Source organism: Bison bison, unplaced genomic scaffold, assembly GCF_000754665.1.
Source record: "Bison bison bison isolate TAMUID 2011002044 unplaced genomic scaffold, Bison_UMD1.0 scf7180017864471, whole genome shotgun sequence".
In the NCBI taxonomy this organism is placed as follows: domain Eukaryota; kingdom Metazoa; phylum Chordata; class Mammalia; order Artiodactyla; family Bovidae; genus Bison; species Bison bison.
This window is the reverse complement of record NW_011495032.1, coordinates 10,484,449-10,504,773: the sequence shown is the minus strand read 5'-3', so window position 1 is coordinate 10,504,773 and position 20,325 is coordinate 10,484,449. Positions and strand designations below refer to the sequence as shown.

At 39.5% G+C, this 20,325-nt stretch overlaps 1 protein-coding gene across 1 annotated transcript in view; it reads right to left on the bottom strand.

Annotated features, from left to right (window-relative positions):
* Positions 1-20,325, bottom strand: part of CNTNAP5 (contactin associated protein-like 5) — a 1,037,136-nt gene that overhangs the window by 565,561 nt on the left and 451,250 nt on the right. Inside the window, exon 4 of the mRNA XM_010860827.1 lies at positions 19,966-20,113. Within this exon, the coding sequence (XP_010859129.1) occupies positions 19,966-20,113 (148 nt within the window). The remainder of the gene's footprint in view (positions 1-19,965; positions 20,114-20,325) is intronic.

The window sequence follows — 20,325 nt, the reverse complement described above, 5'->3', positions numbered from 1 at the left end:
GAATCAGTATGAAGTCAAATTCTTCCTTTTAAGTTTTCCTTTACAATCACCAATGTTATCATGTAGGTCATGGGACTCAAGTGTGATACAGTCAATCAAATTACACCCTGGGCAGCAGGACATTAAATCATCAGGAAACATGTTAATTCTCAGTTTTCCCTTCCTTTGGGAACCTCACAAAAGACTTGGTTTCCTCAATTTTGACTACAAGCATTTACTTGTGTGCTTTTTGAAGTTACTAAAAATCCTTGAGTTCCAAAAAGACAAGTTGTGTTACTTACTTCTCTATCTCCAAAGCTAAGCAAAGGTGGGGGATACTGAGTAATGTTTATTGTCTGTTGAAGGAATTTTAAGACTCTGAATCAATCAGTAGAATTATTTAAGACAGATAAGAAAAGTTGACCTAAGGTAATGTGCTTTCATTGCACATATTTGTGTTTGTTTTTTCATAGAAGAGATTTTTCTGTGATTCCTAAATGAACTGAAAAAAAGAAGAGTAAACAGATCTCATTCTTTTCAACTAACTTATTTCTTTTTAAACTTTTATTGGAGAATGGTAGCTTTACAACGTTGAGTTAGTTTCTACTGTAAGGCAAATTAGCTATACGTACACATTCTGAAGGAGATCAGCCCTGGGATTTCTTTGGAAGGAATGATGCTAAAGCTGAAACTCCAGTACTTTGGCCACCTCATGCGAAGAGTTGACTCATTGGAAAAGACTCTGATGCTGGGAAGGATTGGGGGAAGGAGGAGAAGGAGACGACAGAGGATGAGATGGCTGGATGGCATCACTGACTCGATGGACGTGAGTCTGGGTGAACCCCAGGAGTTGGTGATGGACTGGGAGGCCTGGCGTGCAGCGATTCATGGGGTCGCAAAGAGTTGGACACGACTGAGCGACTGAACTGAACACATATATCTTCTCTTTTTTGTACTTCTTTCCCATTTAGGTCACTACAGGGCATTGAGTAGAGTTCCCTGAGCTACAGAGTAGGTTCTCATTAGTTATCTATTGCATACATAGTACCAATGGTTTACATATGTTAATCCCAATTAACTAAATTGGGATTTAGTTAAATCTTTATTTTTTTCTTATTCTTAAGAAATTTCTGGGCCTCCATCTTCTCATCTACAAAAATGAAAGAGTTGCAATGAATGACCCTGTAAGTTTATCCAGTGATAAAATTCTCTGATTTACAAAGTGAGATTCAAAGCTTACATGGGGGCCTCCAAGCCTGCAGGTATGACTGCCACCACCCCACTTCTCTATTTCTCCAGGATTTGCATGTTATAAACTTGGCTTTGAGGTTCCCTATAATAAGGCCATATGGGCCTTGATCATGCCAAGAATGAAATATACAACTCTGGGGTCTCTACCATGTGTGATAAATGGCCCCAGATGATGAGATAAAAAACAAAGAGGGCAGCTGAGGCTGGGATGACAAAGAGATTTATTTGGGGAAAGAGAATATGACTTCAACTCTGAGGCTGATGAATTGTGGATGACACCACTTGGCAATAATTAACCAAATAGAAGCAAGTCTTTTCTGTGGAAAGAAGGTAACCGGAGATAAAAAACGATAGTGGTAATTTTCAATGGGGGAAGCCTGACAGATCGTTATACCTTATCAGAATTTATAATGCTTTTTAAAATTAATTAGTGTTCCTTTTTTTTTTTAAAGGAAATTAAAATAGAAGTCCCCAGACAGAAGTCCATTTAGCCTGAAGTCCCCAGATGGTCTGATAGAAGTGTTGGAACATTTTGGGACCTGGTATGTAAAAATGTTTACTTCCTTCTTTAAAGTACAGGAGGGATGTGGCCCTGAATAAGGAGGAAAAGGTAAAATAGGGAAAGTTTGATAACTAGCTTACATGTCAAACAAGGGCAATGATGAACACAGCTAACACTCTGAAAGTTTATTGTATGCCAAGTACTATTTCAAACAATTTGCATAAATGAAATGAGCACTATTATTATACTTTTCTTCATAGAAAAATAAACTGTGTTCATAGAGGACCCAAGATTGCCCAAGATAAAAACAAGGGTAATAAAGCTAGGTTCAGATCTCTGGTGGTTTTAGTGTAGAGCCCATTCTTTCATTATTACCATAGTAATATTAAATTTATTTGCTTGATACTGAAAGTCCTTAAGATTAACAACCACAGACACAAATATGACAATGCTGACTAAAATAAACTGACTCTCAGGATTAGAAGAGGATTTTGAGATAACAGTTTTAAATTCTGGCTCCACATAACACTTATCTAGGAACAGAAAATAAAATGCTTATGCTGGGGCCGTTACAGTAATTATGGTTTGATGGACTATGGCCAGAGTTGGTATTTATAATTATATGTTCCCAGGTAATGATTTCTTATGCAGAGTAAGGCTTGAGAACACAGCTCAAAGATCAGGGAGTATTAGCCCAGGAGCTTTTGGACTGGGCAACAGCTAAACTTTGTCCTTCAACATTGTAACAACAATATGCTCAGGAATTGTAGGGTGCTCACTTTGGTCTGGTAAATAAAACAATATTATGGACATTAGAAAATTGAATATATTTTCCCTTTAACAGAAGTTCGCCATATCATATGACCAAATACTTCCAGACACAGTGTGGAAAGTGTAAGGCGATAGGATTGGTACAAATTGTACCACTTCGGGGAAGTTTTTCATTCAACAATTTAATTGCCTTAAATGAAATTGGTCTCATTCTATGTTGAGAATAATGTATCTAAGTAGCTGTGGTCCTTAACTTTGTGGAGCCCATAAACTGGTAGATGAGACAGGTAATTTACAAGGAAAGGCACATGTTAGTATCTATTAGATATCTATTTATGTGTCTATCTAATGCCCTTCTCCTTCTCTCTTCCAAGATATAGACAGATATTCTATAGCTAGATCGTGATTGCTATACACTGAATGTCTATATTCTCCTAAAATTCATAAATTCACATATTGAAACCTAATCCACACTGAGACAGTATTTGGAGGAGAGGTCTTTGGGAGGAGACTAGGTCATGAGGCTGGAGTCCTCATGAATGAGGTTAGTGTCCTTATCAAAGAGACCCAGAGAGTTCCCTCATCCCTTTTATGAGGTGAGGACTGGTAATAAAATGACCATCTATGAACCAAGAAGTGAGCCCTTACCAGACACATCATTTGCTGTGCCTTCCTCTTGGACTTTCCAACCTCCAGAACTGTAAGAAATAGGTTTTCTTTTGTTGATGAGTCATTTAGTACATGGTGTTCTGTTCAAATAGACTAAGACACTGATCAATGCTTTGAAAGAAAATAATGATATGATTTAAGATAGAAAAATGTGAGTAATATTATTTAAATTGGGAACCAATGGCCAGGTATCTGAGAAGATGATAATAAAGCTGAGACTGATTAAGAGATGAACTGAAGAAGTTAAAGGGAAGGGGGAGCATTTCAGGTAGAGGGAGGACAGAAGGCCAATATGTAGTGTCTGAGCCCAGAGAGTGAAGGGATATAGCTGGACAGTAAGGCCATTGAAGCATGCAGGGGCCAGGCCCTACAGTCCAGTTCTTTCTGCACAGGGCTTTGGTTTGTTCCTAAGTCAGGCAGAAGCAATTGAAAGGTTTCCAGCAGGAAGTGACTCAGCTCTGTATTTTATGATGATCCTGCTGGCTGTCACAGAGATGATGGACCAAAAGAAAAGAGGAGTAAAAACAGGATGCTGAGTTAAAAATTCAGGTGATAGAAGATGTAACTGAACTAAGCTTTCAGCTGTGATGACAAAAAGAAATGGATTTATTTGGGATGATTTTTGGATATAATACTGATAGAACTTGCTATTGAATTTGCTGTGGGGGAGTAAGAAAAAGAAAAGATTTCAGTAAAGATTCTGAGGTCCGGTTTGGGTGAGTGGTGTATTTATTGAGATGGGAAAGACCATAAGAAGATACCGAGTGTGGTCAGAGTCGATTAAGAGTTCCCTTTGGGATGTGTTCAATTGGAGCTGTTTATGACATAATCAAATTGAGATATCAATCAAGCAAATGAATATATATTTTTAGAGCTCAGAAGAAATATTTGGCTTAGGATGCAAATTGCCTAATTTATCTAAAGTCAGTTCACCTTTACAAAATTCAGTTTTCCTTTCTACATACTTAGGAATAGTAACTATTATTTAAGAAGATTGTGTGAGCTTTGGCGTGTGTGTTGGACCACACTGAACCTCTTAAATGACAGTGGTAGAGGAGGATGTTAATGGTGATGCTAGTGGCATTTCTAATGGCAATTGTTGATTTAATCATGAAATATTCCACACCAATAGGGAAGATAGTAGCTCTCTCTCCCAGGAAAAGTCACCATGAATCACAACTAAGAATGATTCTCCTCATTTTCCCATCTATTCTTCTTACATAGACTCTATAAAAGATGATATATTTTAGACAATTCTACATTAATATCTTTGTTTCACACGTGCATCTTTATATCACCAACTCAACAATGTAGAAGGACCCATGTACTTTATTCACTTGGTTCATTGGCAAGAATGTGCTTGCCCAAAGATTAATTAATCTGAAAAATGGTCAGAGAGAGAAAACACAAAAGCTTAAAAACCAGATACCCTCATTGATAACAGAGGTGACAAAGGGAAAAATGATAATGGAGGAGTATTCAGTAATTCTTAGAGCAATATAACCTAGCAAGCTAGGCTGCTATATATGTATACATGGAAACATGGCATAGCCAGAATCAACTTGACAGACAGCAAGAGGGCATAACTTGTTCAAAATAACTATTTATAAAGACGTGAAAATTATCCTCTTGGTTCATCATGGATTTACTTAATCTATGAAATGATTTAGAAGTAGTAATCATAATTGGGACTTCACTGGTGGCTCAGATAGTGAAGAATCTGCCTGCAATGCAGGAGATCTGGGTTCAATCCCTGAGTCAGGAAGATCCCCTGAAAAGAGAATGGCTACCCACTCCAGTATTCTTGCCTGCAGAATTCCAGGGACAGGGGAGCATGGTAGGTTATAATCTATGAGATCACAAAGAGTCAGACACAACTGAGCAACTAACACACATAAACACAATCATAATAGGGTACAAGTCACACAAAGAACATAATCAATCTCATTTCAATATTGACTATCTGGTAATGTCCATCTGTAGAGTAATCTCTTAGGTTGTTGGAAAAGGGTATTTGATATAACCAGTATGTTCTCTTGTCAAAACTCTGTTAGCCTTTGCTCTGCTTCATTTTGTACTTCAAGGTCAAACGTGCCTTTGAGCACATTTGAGTACCTAACAATTCCAGGTAGCTCTTAACTTCCTACTTTCATATTACAATCCTCTATGATGAAAAGGACACCTTTCTTTGATGTTAGTTCTAAAAGGTATTATAGGTCTTCACAGAACCAGTCAGGTTCAGCTCCTTTGGCATCAATGGTGGGGGCATAGATATATTATTCTGATATTGAATGGTTTGCCTTGGAAAAGAACCAAGAACATTCTGTCATTTTTGAGATTGTATTGAAGTGCTGCATTGTGGACTCTTCAGTTGACTATGAGGGTCAACTCTTGCCCCCAGTAGTAATGGTCATCTGAATTAAATTTGCCATCCTTGTCCATTTTAGTTAACCTATTTCTAAGATGTTGATGTTCACTCTTGCCATTTCCTCCATGACCACGTACAATTTACCTTCATTCATGGATCTTACATTCCAGGTTTCTATGTAATATTGTTCCTTACAACATCAGGCTTTACTTTTACCACAAGACACACCCACAGCTGAGCACTGTTCCTGCCTTGGCATAGCCAAATCTCACTCATACTTGAGTTATTAGCAATTGCCCTTCCCTCTTCCCCAGTAGAATACTGGACACATTCCAACCTGGGGGGGTTCATCTTCTGGCGTCATACATTTTTGCCTTTTCATACTGTTCATGGGGTTTTTTCAGGCAAGAATACTGGAGTGGACCATTTCCTTCTTCAGTGGACCACGTTTTGTTAGAACTCTTCACTGTGATTCATCTGTCTTGGGTGGCCCTGTATGGCATGGTTCACAGCTTCATTAAATAACCCAAGCCCTTTGCCACAAGGCTGTGATCCAAAAACACAAGAGATGACCCTCCACATGGTCATAACCAGATGGTCAATACTGAAATAAGACTGATTATGTTCTTTACAACCAAAGGTGGAGAAGCTCTCTCTGGAGAAGCCAGTAAAATAAGACCAAGAGCTGACTGTGGCTTGGATCATGAGCTCCTTATTGAAAAATTCAGGCTTAAATTGAAGAAAGTATGGAAACCCACTGGGCCATTCAGGTATGAACTAAATCAAATCCCTTTTGATTATACAGTGGAGATAAAGAATAGATTCAAGGGATTTGATCTGGTAGAAAGAGTGCCTGAAGAACTATGGAAGGACATTCATAGCATTATACAGGAATCAGTGACCAAAACCATCCCAAAGAAAAATAAATTTAAGAAGGGATAGTGGATATCTGAGGAGGCTTTACACATAGCAAAGTAAAGAGAAGCAAAAGCAAGGTAGAAAGGGAAGGATATATCCAACTGAATTCAGAGCTCCCGAGAATAGCAAGGCGAGATAAGAAAGCTTTCTTAAATGAACGATGCAAAAAAAATAGAGGAAACAATAGAATGGGAAAGACTAGAGATCTCTTCAAGAAAATCATAGCTATCAAGTAAAGATTCATTCAAGAATGGGCATACTAAAGGACAGATATGGAAAAGATCTAACAGAAGCAGAAGAAATTAAGAAAAGGTGGCAAGAAAACACAGAAGAACTGTTCAAAAAGGTCCTAATGACCCAGATAACCATGATGGTGTGGTCACTCACCTAGAGTCGGACATCCTGGAATGTGAAGTTAGTGGGCATTAGGAAGCATTACTATGAACAAAGCTAGCTGAGATGAAAGAATTCCAGCTATTTAAAATCCTAAAAGATGATGGTGTTAAAGCACTCAATATGTCAGCAAATTTGGAAAACTCAGCAGTGTCTAGAGGACTGTAAAAGGTCAGTTTTCATTCCAATCCCAAAGCAGAGCAATGCCAAAAAATATTCAAAATACCATACAATTGTACTAATTTCACATGCTAACGAGGATATGCTCAAAGTCCTTCAAGCTAGGCTTTAGCAGTATGTGACTCGAGAACAAGGTGGGTTTAGAAAAGGCAGAAGAACTAGAGATCAAATTGCCAACATTTGATGAGTCATAGAGAAAGCAAAGGAATTCCAGAAAAACATCTGCTTCTGCTTCACTGGCTATGCTAAAGCCTTTGACTGTGTGGATCACAGCACACTGTGGAAAATTATAAAAGAGATGTGAGTACCAGATCACCTTACCTGTCTCCAGAGAAACCTGTATAAAGATAAATAAGCAATAGCTAGAACTGGACATGGAAAAACTGACTGCTTCAAAATTAAGAAAGGAGTACAGCAAGGCTATATATTGTCACCTTGCTTATTTAACTTCTATGCAGAGTACATCATACAAAATGCTTGGCTGGATGACTCACAAGCTGGAATCAAGATTGCTAGGAGAAATATCAACAAACTCAGATATGCAGATGATACCACTCTATTGGCAGGAAGTGAGGAAGAACTAAATAGCTTCTTAATGACATGAAAGAGGAGAGTGAAAAAGCTGGCTTGAAACTCACCATTCAAAAAACTAAGATCATGGCATCCAGTACCATCACTTCATGTCAAATAGAAGGGGAAAATATGGAAGCGGTGACAGATTTTCTGTTCTTGGGCTCCAAAATCACTGCAGATGGTGACTGCAATCATGAAATTAAACGATGCTTGGTGTAAGAAAAGCTATTACTAACCTAGACAGCATATTAAATAGCAGAAACAACACTTTGCCAGCAAAGGTCTGTATAGTGAAAGCTATGATTTTTTCCAGTAGCCAAGTATGATATGAGATTGGATCATAAAGAAGGCTGAGTGCTAAAGAACTAGTGCTTTCAAACTGTGGTGCTGGTGAAGACCCTTGAGAATCCCTTGGACAACAAGGAGATCAAACCAGTCAACCTAAATGAAATCAACCCTGAATATTCATTGGAAGGACTGTTACTGAGACTGAAGCTCTAGTACTTTCGCCACTTGATGCAAAGAGCCAACCTATTGGAAAAGGCCCTGGTGCTAGGAAAGATTGAAGGCAAAATGAGAAGAGGCTGGCAGAGGATGTGATGGTTAGATACCATCACCAACTCATTGGACATGAATGAGAGCAAACTTATCTGGGCTTCTCTGATGACTCAGCAGGTGAAGAATCTGCCTGCAATGTAGGCGACACAGGAGATGTGAGCTCGACCCCTGGCTCAGGAAGATCCCCTGGAGGAGGAAATGGCAACCCACTCCAGTATTATTGCCTGAAAAATCCCATGAACAGAGGAGCTTCACAGGCTATGGTCCAAAGGGTTGCAAAGAGATGGACACAACTAAGCACACACACACACACACACACACACACACACACACAGGGAGGTAGTGGAGGACAGAGAAGCTGGTCATGTTACAGTCAATGGGGTTGCAAAGAGTTGGTTAGGACTTAGTAACTGAACAGTATCGACCACAAATTATAACGGGGAAAACTTGTGTTTTGGTCTTTGTAGGGTGACCACATTACCCTACTCTTGAACATAGAGATTCTGGAAGTCTCAGGGAAGTGAGATCCCAGAGACCATGAGAAAGGAAGTGAAAGCAAGAGCAGACAGAGATATGAATCTGAGGTGGCCCCTGCCTGGTAGAGAATATGATTAATGTTTCTGAAAAATGCAGCATGTAGTGGCAATTAAAGGAATGTCCTCTATGGATCTATAGCCATATTAATACTAGTTGTCACTTACTGAGCACCGACACTTTGCTAGATACTCTGCTCCATGCTTGTTGCACCCGAACTCAAAAATGATATAGTCAGCCTTAAAGTAATTACCATTGTCACTTATAGATGAGAAACAGAGGCTCAAAGAAGTCAAGAGTGTTTGCTGGAATTTTCATCTTTTGAAGAGTAGACCATGCATTCAACTGTTCATATCTGAACACGCAAAAGGAATCTGTTGCTCTGAATGTCATTGTGACCATAGCAAAAAGATGGCCCTGGGACCTGGAAGCAAAGGGAAACTTGGGAATGTGGGACCCTTGTCCTGTCATTTATGAAGGGAATGAAGACAATTAAAAAGCAAAGATTTTAATGACATAAATACTTAGGAAAAATACAGACATGCTATTCCTTCTAGAGTTTTAAAAACAGAATACACCAGAAGGGGCTGAGGAGGCTTCAAAGACCTTCAGTTGAAGAACTGCAACCATGATATTCTCAATTATTCAATAAGAAAAAAGTGATGTAATAAAGAAACCCATGTATAAGGAAGATTCTAATAAGCTTATAATCTTAAGTGCCTATAAAATACATAGAAGAGAAAGGAGAACCCATTAAAAAAGGGTACTATAATTAAAAAATAAATTTAAAAAATCTTCAAAAATAAGTAAGGATGGTTAGGCTTTTGAGCCAAAATATTAAATATCCAGGGAGCATATAGCAGTTGTCAGGCACTGATCTGGGTCTCAGATAGCAGAGTTAGGTCATGATTCCAACCTTGTCTCTAAAGAGACTAGTTATTAGTCAAGGAAACACCAGGCAATTTTAATTTAATAAGATAAGACCCAGAATTGAAGCTCATAAAATGTGGCTACATGATAGAGTCTGGGAGTCAGAAAGCAGGTGACATTTGATCTAGGTGGTGAATGGCTACCAGGAGTCATTCTAGCAAAGGAGAATAAGAATATTTCAGAAAAAAAGTAGCAGCTTTGTCCAGCAAGCCTAGTATATCCACAGAAAACTCTAATTAAAAAAGATACATGCACTCCTATATTCACAGTGAAAATGAAAGTCACTCAGTCATGTCTGACTCTTTGTGACCCCATGAACTAAACAGGCAATGGAATTCTCCAGGCCAGAATACTGGAATGGGTAGCCTCTCTCTTCTCCAGGGGATCTTCCCATCCCAGGGATCGAACCCAGGTCTCCCGCCTTGCAAGTGGATTCTTAATCAGCTGAGCCACCAGGGAAGCCCAAGAATACTGGAGTGGGTAGCCTATCCCCTCTCCAGTGGATCTTCCCGACCCAGCAATTGAACTGTGGTCTCCTGCACTGCAGGGGGACTCTTTACGAACTAAGCTATCGGGGAAGCCCACTATGTTCATAGCAACACTATTTACAATAGCCAGAATATGAAGCAACCTAAACATTCATCCACAGATAAGTAGATAAAGAAGATGTGGTACATATATACAATGAAATATTACTCACCTATAAAAAAGAATGAAATAATACCATTTACAGCAACATTGATGAACCTAAAGATTATGATACTAAGTGAAGATGTCAAATAGAGAAAGTCAAACATCATAATATCACTTACATATGGAATTTAAAGATTATACAAATAAACTTATTTACATAACAAAAAATTTATATCATTTATTTTTAGATTCTATACATAAGTGATATCAAATAAACCTATTTATAAGACAGAAATGGGCTTCCCTCATGGCTCTGTGATAAAGAATCTGCCTGCCAATGCAGGAGATGCAGATTTGATCCCTGGGTTGGGAAGATCCCCTGGAAAAGGAAATGGCAACCCACTCCAGTACTCTTGTTTAGGAAATCCCATGGGCAGAGGCGCCTGATGGGCTATGTAGTCCATGGGGTTGCAAAAGAGTCAGAAATGACTTATCAACTAAACGTCAACACCAACAACAACAAAAAAATAGACTCAACAGACATAGAAAACAAACGTATGGTTACCAAAGGGGAAAGAGAGGATAAATTAGGAATTTGGGGATTAATATATACATGCTATTATATATAAAATAGATAAACAGCAAAGCCCTACTGTATAGCACAGGGAGCTTTACTCAATATCTTGGAATAACTTATAAAGAAAAAGAAGCTTAAAAAGAATATATGTGTGTGTATGTGTGTGTGTGTGTGTGTGTGTGTTTATAGCTGAATCACTTTGCTCTATACCTGAAGTAACACAACACTGCAGACCAACCATACTTCAATAAAATTTTTAAAAATAAATAAAAAATAAAAACATAGAATCAGGTGAGAAGCTCACAGTCTGTGCTGGGAACTATACATGTGTACTTAGTGGAAGCTGAGTAAAGGAAATGCAGCAAATCAGAGGGGAGTGCCATATGAAAGCACTTGAGAAGCATGGGGTTTCCTAAAGACTGTGAGTAGTGCTTGAAAGGAGCAAGTCAATACTCATTTCAGGAAGGTCTTGGTGAGGGAGATCATCAGAGAAGCTCCTGAAATAGCAAGTGAAGAAAGATGGGGGGCCATTTTGCAAGTGATAAGCAAGCTGGGCACAGGGCATCTAGTGATTGGGACCCAGAAAAGAAATCTTAAGGCGTGGGATGTTTGCCAGAAGAAGACAAACAAAACAAATGTAAAAAAGAGAGGCTATATGTATGTGTACAACTGATTCATTTTGCTGTACACCTGAAATGAATATAACATTGTAAATCAACCATAGTCCAACACATTTTTTTAAAAAAAAAGTCCCATTTGGGGCAGACTCTGTCATGCTGACAGATGACTGAAAGACAGACTCCTCAGTTCCCAGTCTGATGTGATTCTCCAATTGGAGAACGTTTTCCAATTTGGAAAGCAGAGACTTTCTCAGGGATGCATTGTAGGCTGAGACATTAGAAAAGAGGAAGGGCTCTCCCTTATTATTAACACCTTTCCTCCTGCAGGCCCGATGAAGTCTATTTTCTTTCTGAAAGAAGGTATAGACAACATGGGAAATGTAAGAGAAGAAAGAGGCAAACGTCTACACTGCACACTGTCTTTCTGTGACTCCAGGGCATGAAATAAAGGAATATCTAGCTTTCGTCTGCTTCCCTATGCACCAGTCCTTCCTGCTGCCTGGGACTCCTTTCTGTCAAGGAAGTGACTACCAATGTTTGAGACTCAGCTGAGGCAAGAGAGTGTCTCCTAACTCTTTCTGATGCCAACAGTAACACTTGCTTCTCCTTCTGGCCTCCCTTGGCTCTGACTGCAGGCATGAAATTAAAAGATGCTTGCTCCTTGGAAGGAAAGCTATAACAAACCAAGACAGCATATTAAAAAGTGGAGACATCACTTTGCTGACAAAGGTTCATATAGTCAAAGCTATGGTTTTTCCAGTAGTCATGTATGGATGTGAGAGTTGGACCATAAAAAAGGGTGAGTGTTCAAAAATGGATGCTTTCAAATTGTGCTGGTGAAGACTCTTAAGAGTCCCTTGGACAGCAAGGAGATCATATCAGTCAATCCTAAAGGAAATCAACCCTGAATATTCATTGGATGGACTGATGCTGAAGCTGAAGCTCCAATACTTCAGCCACCTGATTCGAAGAGCTGACTCATAAGAAAAGACCCTGATGCTTGGAAAGATTGAGGGCAGGAAGAGAGGGGGCAACAGAGGATGAGATGGTTGGATAGCATATCAACTCAATGGACATGAGTTTGAGCAAACTCTGAGGGATAGTGAAGGACAGAGTAGCCTGGCATGCTGCAGTCCATGGGGTCACAGAGTTGGACACGACTTTACACACTTGTTTAATTTACACACTTGTTACTTCATCTTTTATAAGCGACAGGTTTTGATCAATCAATAAATACTAAGAGGACCCTGTGTTTTGAACACTGTCATGGGCATGGGGGCACCTGACAGATGCATCTACTATTTTTTGGAAGTTTAGAGGCAAATAGGAAGAGACAGGAAGAAGGCAATGACACCCCACTCCAGTACTCTTGCCTGGAGAATCCCATAGGCACAGGAGCCTGGTAGGCTGAAGCCCATGGTGTCATGAAGAGTCAGACACGACTGAATGACTTCACTTTCACTTTTCACTTTCATGCATTGGAGAAGGAAATGGCAACCCACTCCAGTGTTCTTGCCTGGAGAATCCCAGGGACGGGGGAGCCTGGTGGGCTGCCATCTATGGGGTCGCACAGAGTTGGACACGACTGAAGTGACTTAACAGCAGTAGCAGGAACAGACAGATGTTAAAAAAAAAGTACACAAATAGTTTATGAAATACAATCATAAAGAATGCTCCAAAGGAAACATACAGGACTTAAGCCCAGTGGGGTTTTCACTGATGGTTCAGTGGTTAAGATTTTGTGCCTTCACTGTAGGGTCCACATTGGTCAGAGAACTAAGACCCCACATGACATGCAGTGTGGCCAAAAAAATTTTTTTAATTAAAAAAAAAAATGAAGTCCAGAAAAGGTCTTATCTTCCTCAAAACCCAAGAGCTTTGTATGATTTGTGGTAGAGCTTAAGTGTTAAGTGAACATTGTCAATTGAATAATAGATGATCGACTTAATGAATTCCAAAATGGTAAAACTTTATATTAAGAAATTATTAAACTGTAAGATTTCTACCAATCTTTAGCAACACACTCAAATGGAATTTTGAGAAAAAGATTTATGAAACAAACAAACAAAAAATCAATTCCATAGAAACTACAGTAGGCATATTCATAGCAAGAAATTTCGGAATAATAACATGGTGGCCCATGCTGAGATAATAAGACTGAACTGAGATATATATTTATTGGATACAGATTTGTGTCTAATGCATGCTGGGACTTAATAGGCAAAGTGCCTGCCCTCATGGGACTTATATTTGGTGCAGGGTCTTGAAAAGCAAATAACCAACAAGCCAGAATAAACAGACAAGATTCTGGTTTGTGCAAGGCACCAGGAAGAAAATAAAATCATGTTGTATAACCATGGGTTAATGTTTGGTGCAGAGAAATTAGTACAGGTGACTTTGAAGAGGCGATTAGAGAGGCTAAGTGGTGATATTAGAATCACATTGATTGAAGGAGATGACCATGTAAACCCTGTGAAAACTGTTCTGTGCCTAGGGAACAGAAAGTGAGAAGATCTTTAGGTAAGAAAAACCTGGTGTATTTCAGGAATAGGAAGAAAGCCTGCAGGGATGGAAAGAAGGAAAAGGAAGTGAAAGGGGTAGGCATGGGACACTCAATGAGGAATTTTAAATGCCAGTCAAGTGCTTCAATTTTAAATGAAGCAGGCAGTACAATGATATACTTTTATTTCTTGTTGATAAAGATCACTTTGGCTACTGCATGAAAAACAGGTTTATGGAAATCCTGGCAGGAGCAGGAACTGCAGGTAGGAGTCTATCTGAATGCTCTGGGTGAGACTGGAGGAGGCTGTTACTCAAGGAAGTAGGATAAGTACATGAATTTAAGATATGTCTTGGTGGATGGAACCAGGGGGTGTTTCTATGAACTGTGTAGATGAGGATCAAGGAGTAGAGATTCTGAAAAAGGAGAAATTGAGGCTGCTTCCTAGGTTTCTGTTCTAGCAAATGACTGAATAATTCCATTTGTTAAGACAGGAGATGTGAAACAGCAAGTTGTTGAGAGAATGGTAATCAAGAATTCTGGTTTTGCTGTAATAAACTTGAGAGACGTACTAGAATTTCAGGAAGAGATGGCAAGTTTATTGCATATATAATTCCAGGGGTCAGTCTAAGAGATACATATGTGGAGGTGATCAACATCTAAATGGTATTTAAATTCATGGAACCCTATAAATTTAGCTGGGTATTGGTGGAGAAAATTATAATTCGAAAAGATTCATGCACCCTAATGTCCATAGCAGCATTATTTATAATAACCAAGACGTGGAGCAACCTAAATGTCCATTAACAGAGGAACAAACAAGGAAGATGTGGTAGATATATACAGTGAAATATTACTCAACCATAACAAGAATGAAATAATGCCATCTGCAGCAACATGGATGGCCTTAGATAAGTCAGAGAAAGACAAATATCATATGATATCAACTATATCTGGATTTTTTAAAAAAAGATGCAAATGAACTTAATTACAAAACAGAAATAGACCCACAGAAATAGAAAAAATAAAAAATCATGGATACCCCAAGGGGAAAAGGGAGGGAGGGATGAATTAGGACTTTGGGATTAAAAAATACATACTGCTATGTAGATGACACCACCCTTATGGCAGAAAGTGAAGAGGAACTAAAAAGCCTCTTGATGAAAGTGAAAGAGGAGAGTGAAAAAGTTGGCTTAAAGCTCAACATTCAGAAAACTAAGATCATGGCATCCGGTCCCATCACTTTATAGCGAATAGATGGGGAAACAGTGAAAACAGTGGCTGACTTTACTTTTCTGGGCTCCAAAATCACTGTAGATGGTGATTGCACCCCTGAAATTAAAAGACGCCTACTCCTTGGAAGGAAAGTTATGACCAACCTAGACAGCATATTAAAAAGCAGAGACATTACTTTGTCAACAAAGGTCCATCTAGTCAAGGCTATGGTTTTTCCAGTGGTCATGTATGGATGTGAGAGTTGGACTATCAGGAAAGCTAAGCACCAAAGAATTGATGCTTTTCAACTGTGGTGTTGGAGAAGACTCCTGAGAGCCCTTTGGACTGCAAGTAGATCCAACCAGTCCATCCTAAAGGAGATCAGTCCTTCGTGTTCATTGGAAGGACTGATGTTGAAACTGAAACTCCAATACTTTGGTCACCTGATGCGAAGAATTGACTCATTGGAAAAGACCCTGATGCTGGGAAAGATTGAGGTAGGGAGGAGAAGGCGACGACAGAGGATGAGATGGTTGGATGTCATCATTGACTCAATGGACATGGGTTTGGGTAGACTCTGGGAGTTGGTGATAGACAGGGAGGCCTGGTGTGCTGCGGTTCATGGGGTGGCAAAGAGTCGGACACAACTGAATGACTGAACTGAACTGAACGGAAAAATTCAGTTCTGTCCTAAAACTTCTCAACTGACTGAATCAGGCCCATAGATTATCAAGCATAGCTCCTCTAGTTAAGGGCAAATGATGTCAATGATAAACTCATCACAGAAACACCTGGACTGGTGTCTAGTTGAATCACTGTGGCCTGAAACCTACCAAGTTGACACATGAAACTGACCACTATGTGCCTCGAGATGTAATCAGTAACTAAAGACAAGTTTTGGGGAGAAGCCATTTTGCCCAGAGCGTGGGAGAGGAGAAGGATAGATAGATAAATAGAGCCATTGGGCTTTTGTAGTTGTTTTGTTTTATGACTTATGCAGCAAAGTTTTATGTTTATAAGAATGAACCAGTAAAAAAGGGATAAGATGATGTTGAAAGGGAATTTTTGATCCAGAGGACATGCTGAGATTTTGGTTTTATAGACTAAGAGTCAGATGTGTGTTCTTTTTTCCCAAAGGATAAAGCACCAAAGCCCCAGGACTAGTGATGGAAGATTACAGAGTGCCAGCTGGAGGATCATCCCAGACAAGGGCATTCTCCATCCAAAAGCTGCCTAAGGGGGTGCAACTTCCCACCACTCACACTGTGTACCTGAAGGTAATTTTTCTCCTTACAGCAGGGATCCCCAACCTCCCGCCCACAGACCTGTACCTCCTGTCAGATCAGTAGCAGCATTAGATTAGACACAAAGTACACAAAAGTGCTGTGTAAGGGAGGGAACTTAAAGCCGGTGTTCTGTGACAACCTAGAGGGGTTGGAAGGAGGTTTAAGAGGGAGGGGGCATGTGTATGTCTGTGGCTGATTCATGTTAACGTTTGGCAGAAACCACACAACATTGTGAAGTAATTATCCTTCAATTAAAAATACAATTTTAAAAAATTCGGGTCAATAATTGAAAAAAAAAAGCAATCTGCTTGAATCATCTTGAAACCATTCCCCCAGCTCTCTTTTGTGGACAAATTGTCTTCCACAAAACTGGTCCTTAGCGCTAAAAAGGTTGGAGATCACTGCCTTAGAGGATGTACTTACAAGATGCAGAGTTTTCCTGGAGAAGATTCCTTGGAAAGGAATCTTGGTAGAATGAGACTATCACAAAGTCAGGAGCTCTTTTCTTGGTCAAGATCTGGGCTTTAGCCAAGATGAGAACCTTAATGTGGACACGTTTGTTTTGTTTTTTTTTTTTTTCAGTTTATTTGTTTTATTGGAGGCTAATTACAATATTGTAGTGGTTTTTGCCATACATTGACATGAATCAGCCATGGGTGTACATATATTCCCCATACTGATCCCCTCTTCCGCCTCCCTCCCCATCTTATCCCCTGGGTCATCCCAGTGCACCAGCCCTGAGCACCCTGTCTCATGCATCGAACCTGGACTGGTGATTCGTTTCACATACGATAATATACATGTTTCAGTGCCATTCTCCCAAATCATCCGACCCTTGCCCTCTCCCACAGAGTCCAAAAGACTGTTCTATACATCTGTGTCTCTTTTGCTGTCTCGCATACAGGGTTATCATTACCATCTTTCTAAATTCCATATATATGCGTTAGTATACTGTATTGGTGTTTTTCTTTCTGACTCATTTCACTCTGTATAATAGGCTCCAGTTTCATCCACCTCATTAGAACTGATTCAAATGTATTCTTTTTAATGGCTGAGTAATATCCCATTGTGTATATGTACCACGGCTTTCTTATCCATTCATCTGCTGATGGGCATCTAGGTTGCTTCCATGTCCTGGCTATTATAAACAGTGCTGTGATGAACATTGGGGTACACATGCCTCTTTCAATTCTGGTTTCCTCGATGTGTATGCCTAGCAGTGGGATTGCTGGGTCATAAGGCAGTTCTATTTCCAGTTTTTTAAGGAATCTCCATGCTGCTGTTCTCCACACTGGCTGTACTAGTTTGCATTCCCACCAACAGTGTAAGAGGGTTCCCTTTTCTCCACACCCTCTCCAGCATTTATTGCTTGTAGACTTTTGGATAGCAGACATTCTGACCGGCGTGAGATGGTACCTCATTGTGATTTTGATTTGCATTTCTATGATAATGAGTGATGTTGAGCATCTTTTCATGTGTTTGTTAGCCATCTGTATGTCTTTTTGGAGAAATGTCTGTTTGGTCCTTTGGCCCATTTTTTGATTGGGTCGTTTATTTTTCTGGAATTGAGCTGCGGGAATTGCTTATATATTTTTGAGATTAATTCTTTGTCAGTCGCTTCATTTGCTATTATTTTCTCCCATTCTGAAGGCTGTCTTTCACTTTGCTTATAGTTTCCTTTGCTGGGGCACTTTTCTTAAGAGATGGTTGCCTTGCTGTCATCAGATTATCAAAGGGCCAACCACCTGAAAAGAACTGTACATGGTGCTCAAGGGTCTCTCTGTTGTTCAGTCTGTTATTTAACTTGATGCTCTGAGCCTTTTTGTACAAACATTCAGAGCAATGAACATGGAAAGTAGGGACAACTGACAAGACAGAGAAAATAAATGTACGAGGGTGTGTAAAAGAGGAATTGAATTATTGCAGCAAGATAGATGGCTGAAGTAGTAATATAAATACGCTTTTTATTTCAGCATGAATGCTTCATGTTTAACCTAAAATAAGCCTCCTAGTGTAATAGGGAAGAACAAATATGACTCCATATTAGATCTTTTGAAAATGGATTAGAGCATGTTTCTTTTACTTTAATCTTTGTATTCTATTGCTCAGAGTTAAGAATTTTGCCGATGGCCTGATACATATAGGAGAGCCCGTTCAGGGTTCTGACCTTTTAAGGGTATAACACTTTTCCATTCACATAGAGATACAAAGTTACAGAACACAGAATAATATTTGTCTTGTTGGAAATTTACAGGAACATTGTTACCTGATCTATGTGGACAGCTATAAGAACAAAGGATTCTGGGACCAAGAGGTTTTCAGTAATTAAATATGCCCCTCCCTTCATTTCAGTTCAGTTCAGTTCAGTCGCTCAGTTGTGTCCGACTCTTTGTGACCCCATGAATCACAGCATGCCAGGCCTCCCTGTCCATCACCAACTCTCAGAGCTTGCTCAAACTCATGTCCATTGAGTCGGTGATGCCATCCAGCCATCTCATCTCTGTCTTCCCCTTCTCCTCCTGCCCGTAATCCCTCCCAGCATCAGAGTCTTTTCCAATGAGTCAACTCTTCACATGAGATGCCCCTCCCTTACCTTGCCTTTTAAAGAGTTTTGCCAAATTCTGGGGAGTTCTGGGTTTTTGGACATGAGCAACCAGTTCTCTCACTTGTCCCTGCAATAAATATTTCTCTCCAAACTTTGATGTTTCTGTTTATTTGGCCTCATTGTGTATTGGGTACACAAACTTGCATTTCGTAATACTAGTTGTGACAACTGTTATCAAAGAAGAGGTAAAATGGGAATCTGGAGGCCCCAGAGATCCTGGGTTAGGAAACACCCATGTTCTCACCCTAGATGTCTATACTTTTTGATAGAAAGGCTGGAGTTCAAGGCAGCTTCTCCTTGATTTAACAGTTTTTTGGAGCATCTGTTTTAAGCACATTCTTTCTAAAAGTGCTTGTTCAAGATAAAGGCAATCTTTTCACAGTTCTAGAGTCAGCTAGAGTTCTCCCTATGTTTGTGACCTTATTTATCTGCAAAATGGAGCTCTACTTTTAAATTCAGCCCAAACAATTCAGAAGAATGGAGTGTCTGCATAATTCCAAGAGAGAAACATCCCACATGTTACACTGAGTTGAAATGTTTCTTCTCTTTCCCTTCTAGAACAAGGAAGGGAAGAGTTTTATAATACTTCACCCCACTCCTGGGAAATGACTAAAATTATTTTAGTACTGCAAAGATAAGTCATAGTTCAAACTCCAAAAGTTCTTCATTTTGAACTATTTTTGTTAAAACCAATCATCTCATCTCCAAACTACTTCATCCCTAAATAAACATACTTCTACATCTGGGTTGAATTTCACATTTTCAAATATATATATGTCATTAAACTATAGAAATGACTTTAAAATGATTGAGATTGTATTCTCAGTGTCAACAACCTGATACAGTATGGATAATGCCACATGCAAACACACACCAGTGCTGATAATTTGTGTGGGTACTTACTATAGGAGCATCCGTAGACTTCAACCCTCATGCCAATCTTTCCGCTTGGATTCCACTCCAGGGGGACAAAGCGAATGAACCGGGCTCTCACAGAATGCAGTAACTTGTGGTGCATCACACTGTCAGCATTCATGTTTCCTGCAAATGTCTGTGGGAAGAAATGGAAGCCAGGTGAGGTCTGTGACACCATGGCAGCACTGTCACCTGAGCTTAAGGACCATGAATGGAAATCCAGCCATGACATTCCATAAAGTCTTACAAAGAAAATCCTCAACATCTCAGATCTTCCAAATGAAATCTGACTCTGGTGAAAATTCTGCATTATGTGTTTTATATATATATATATATATATACTGTCTC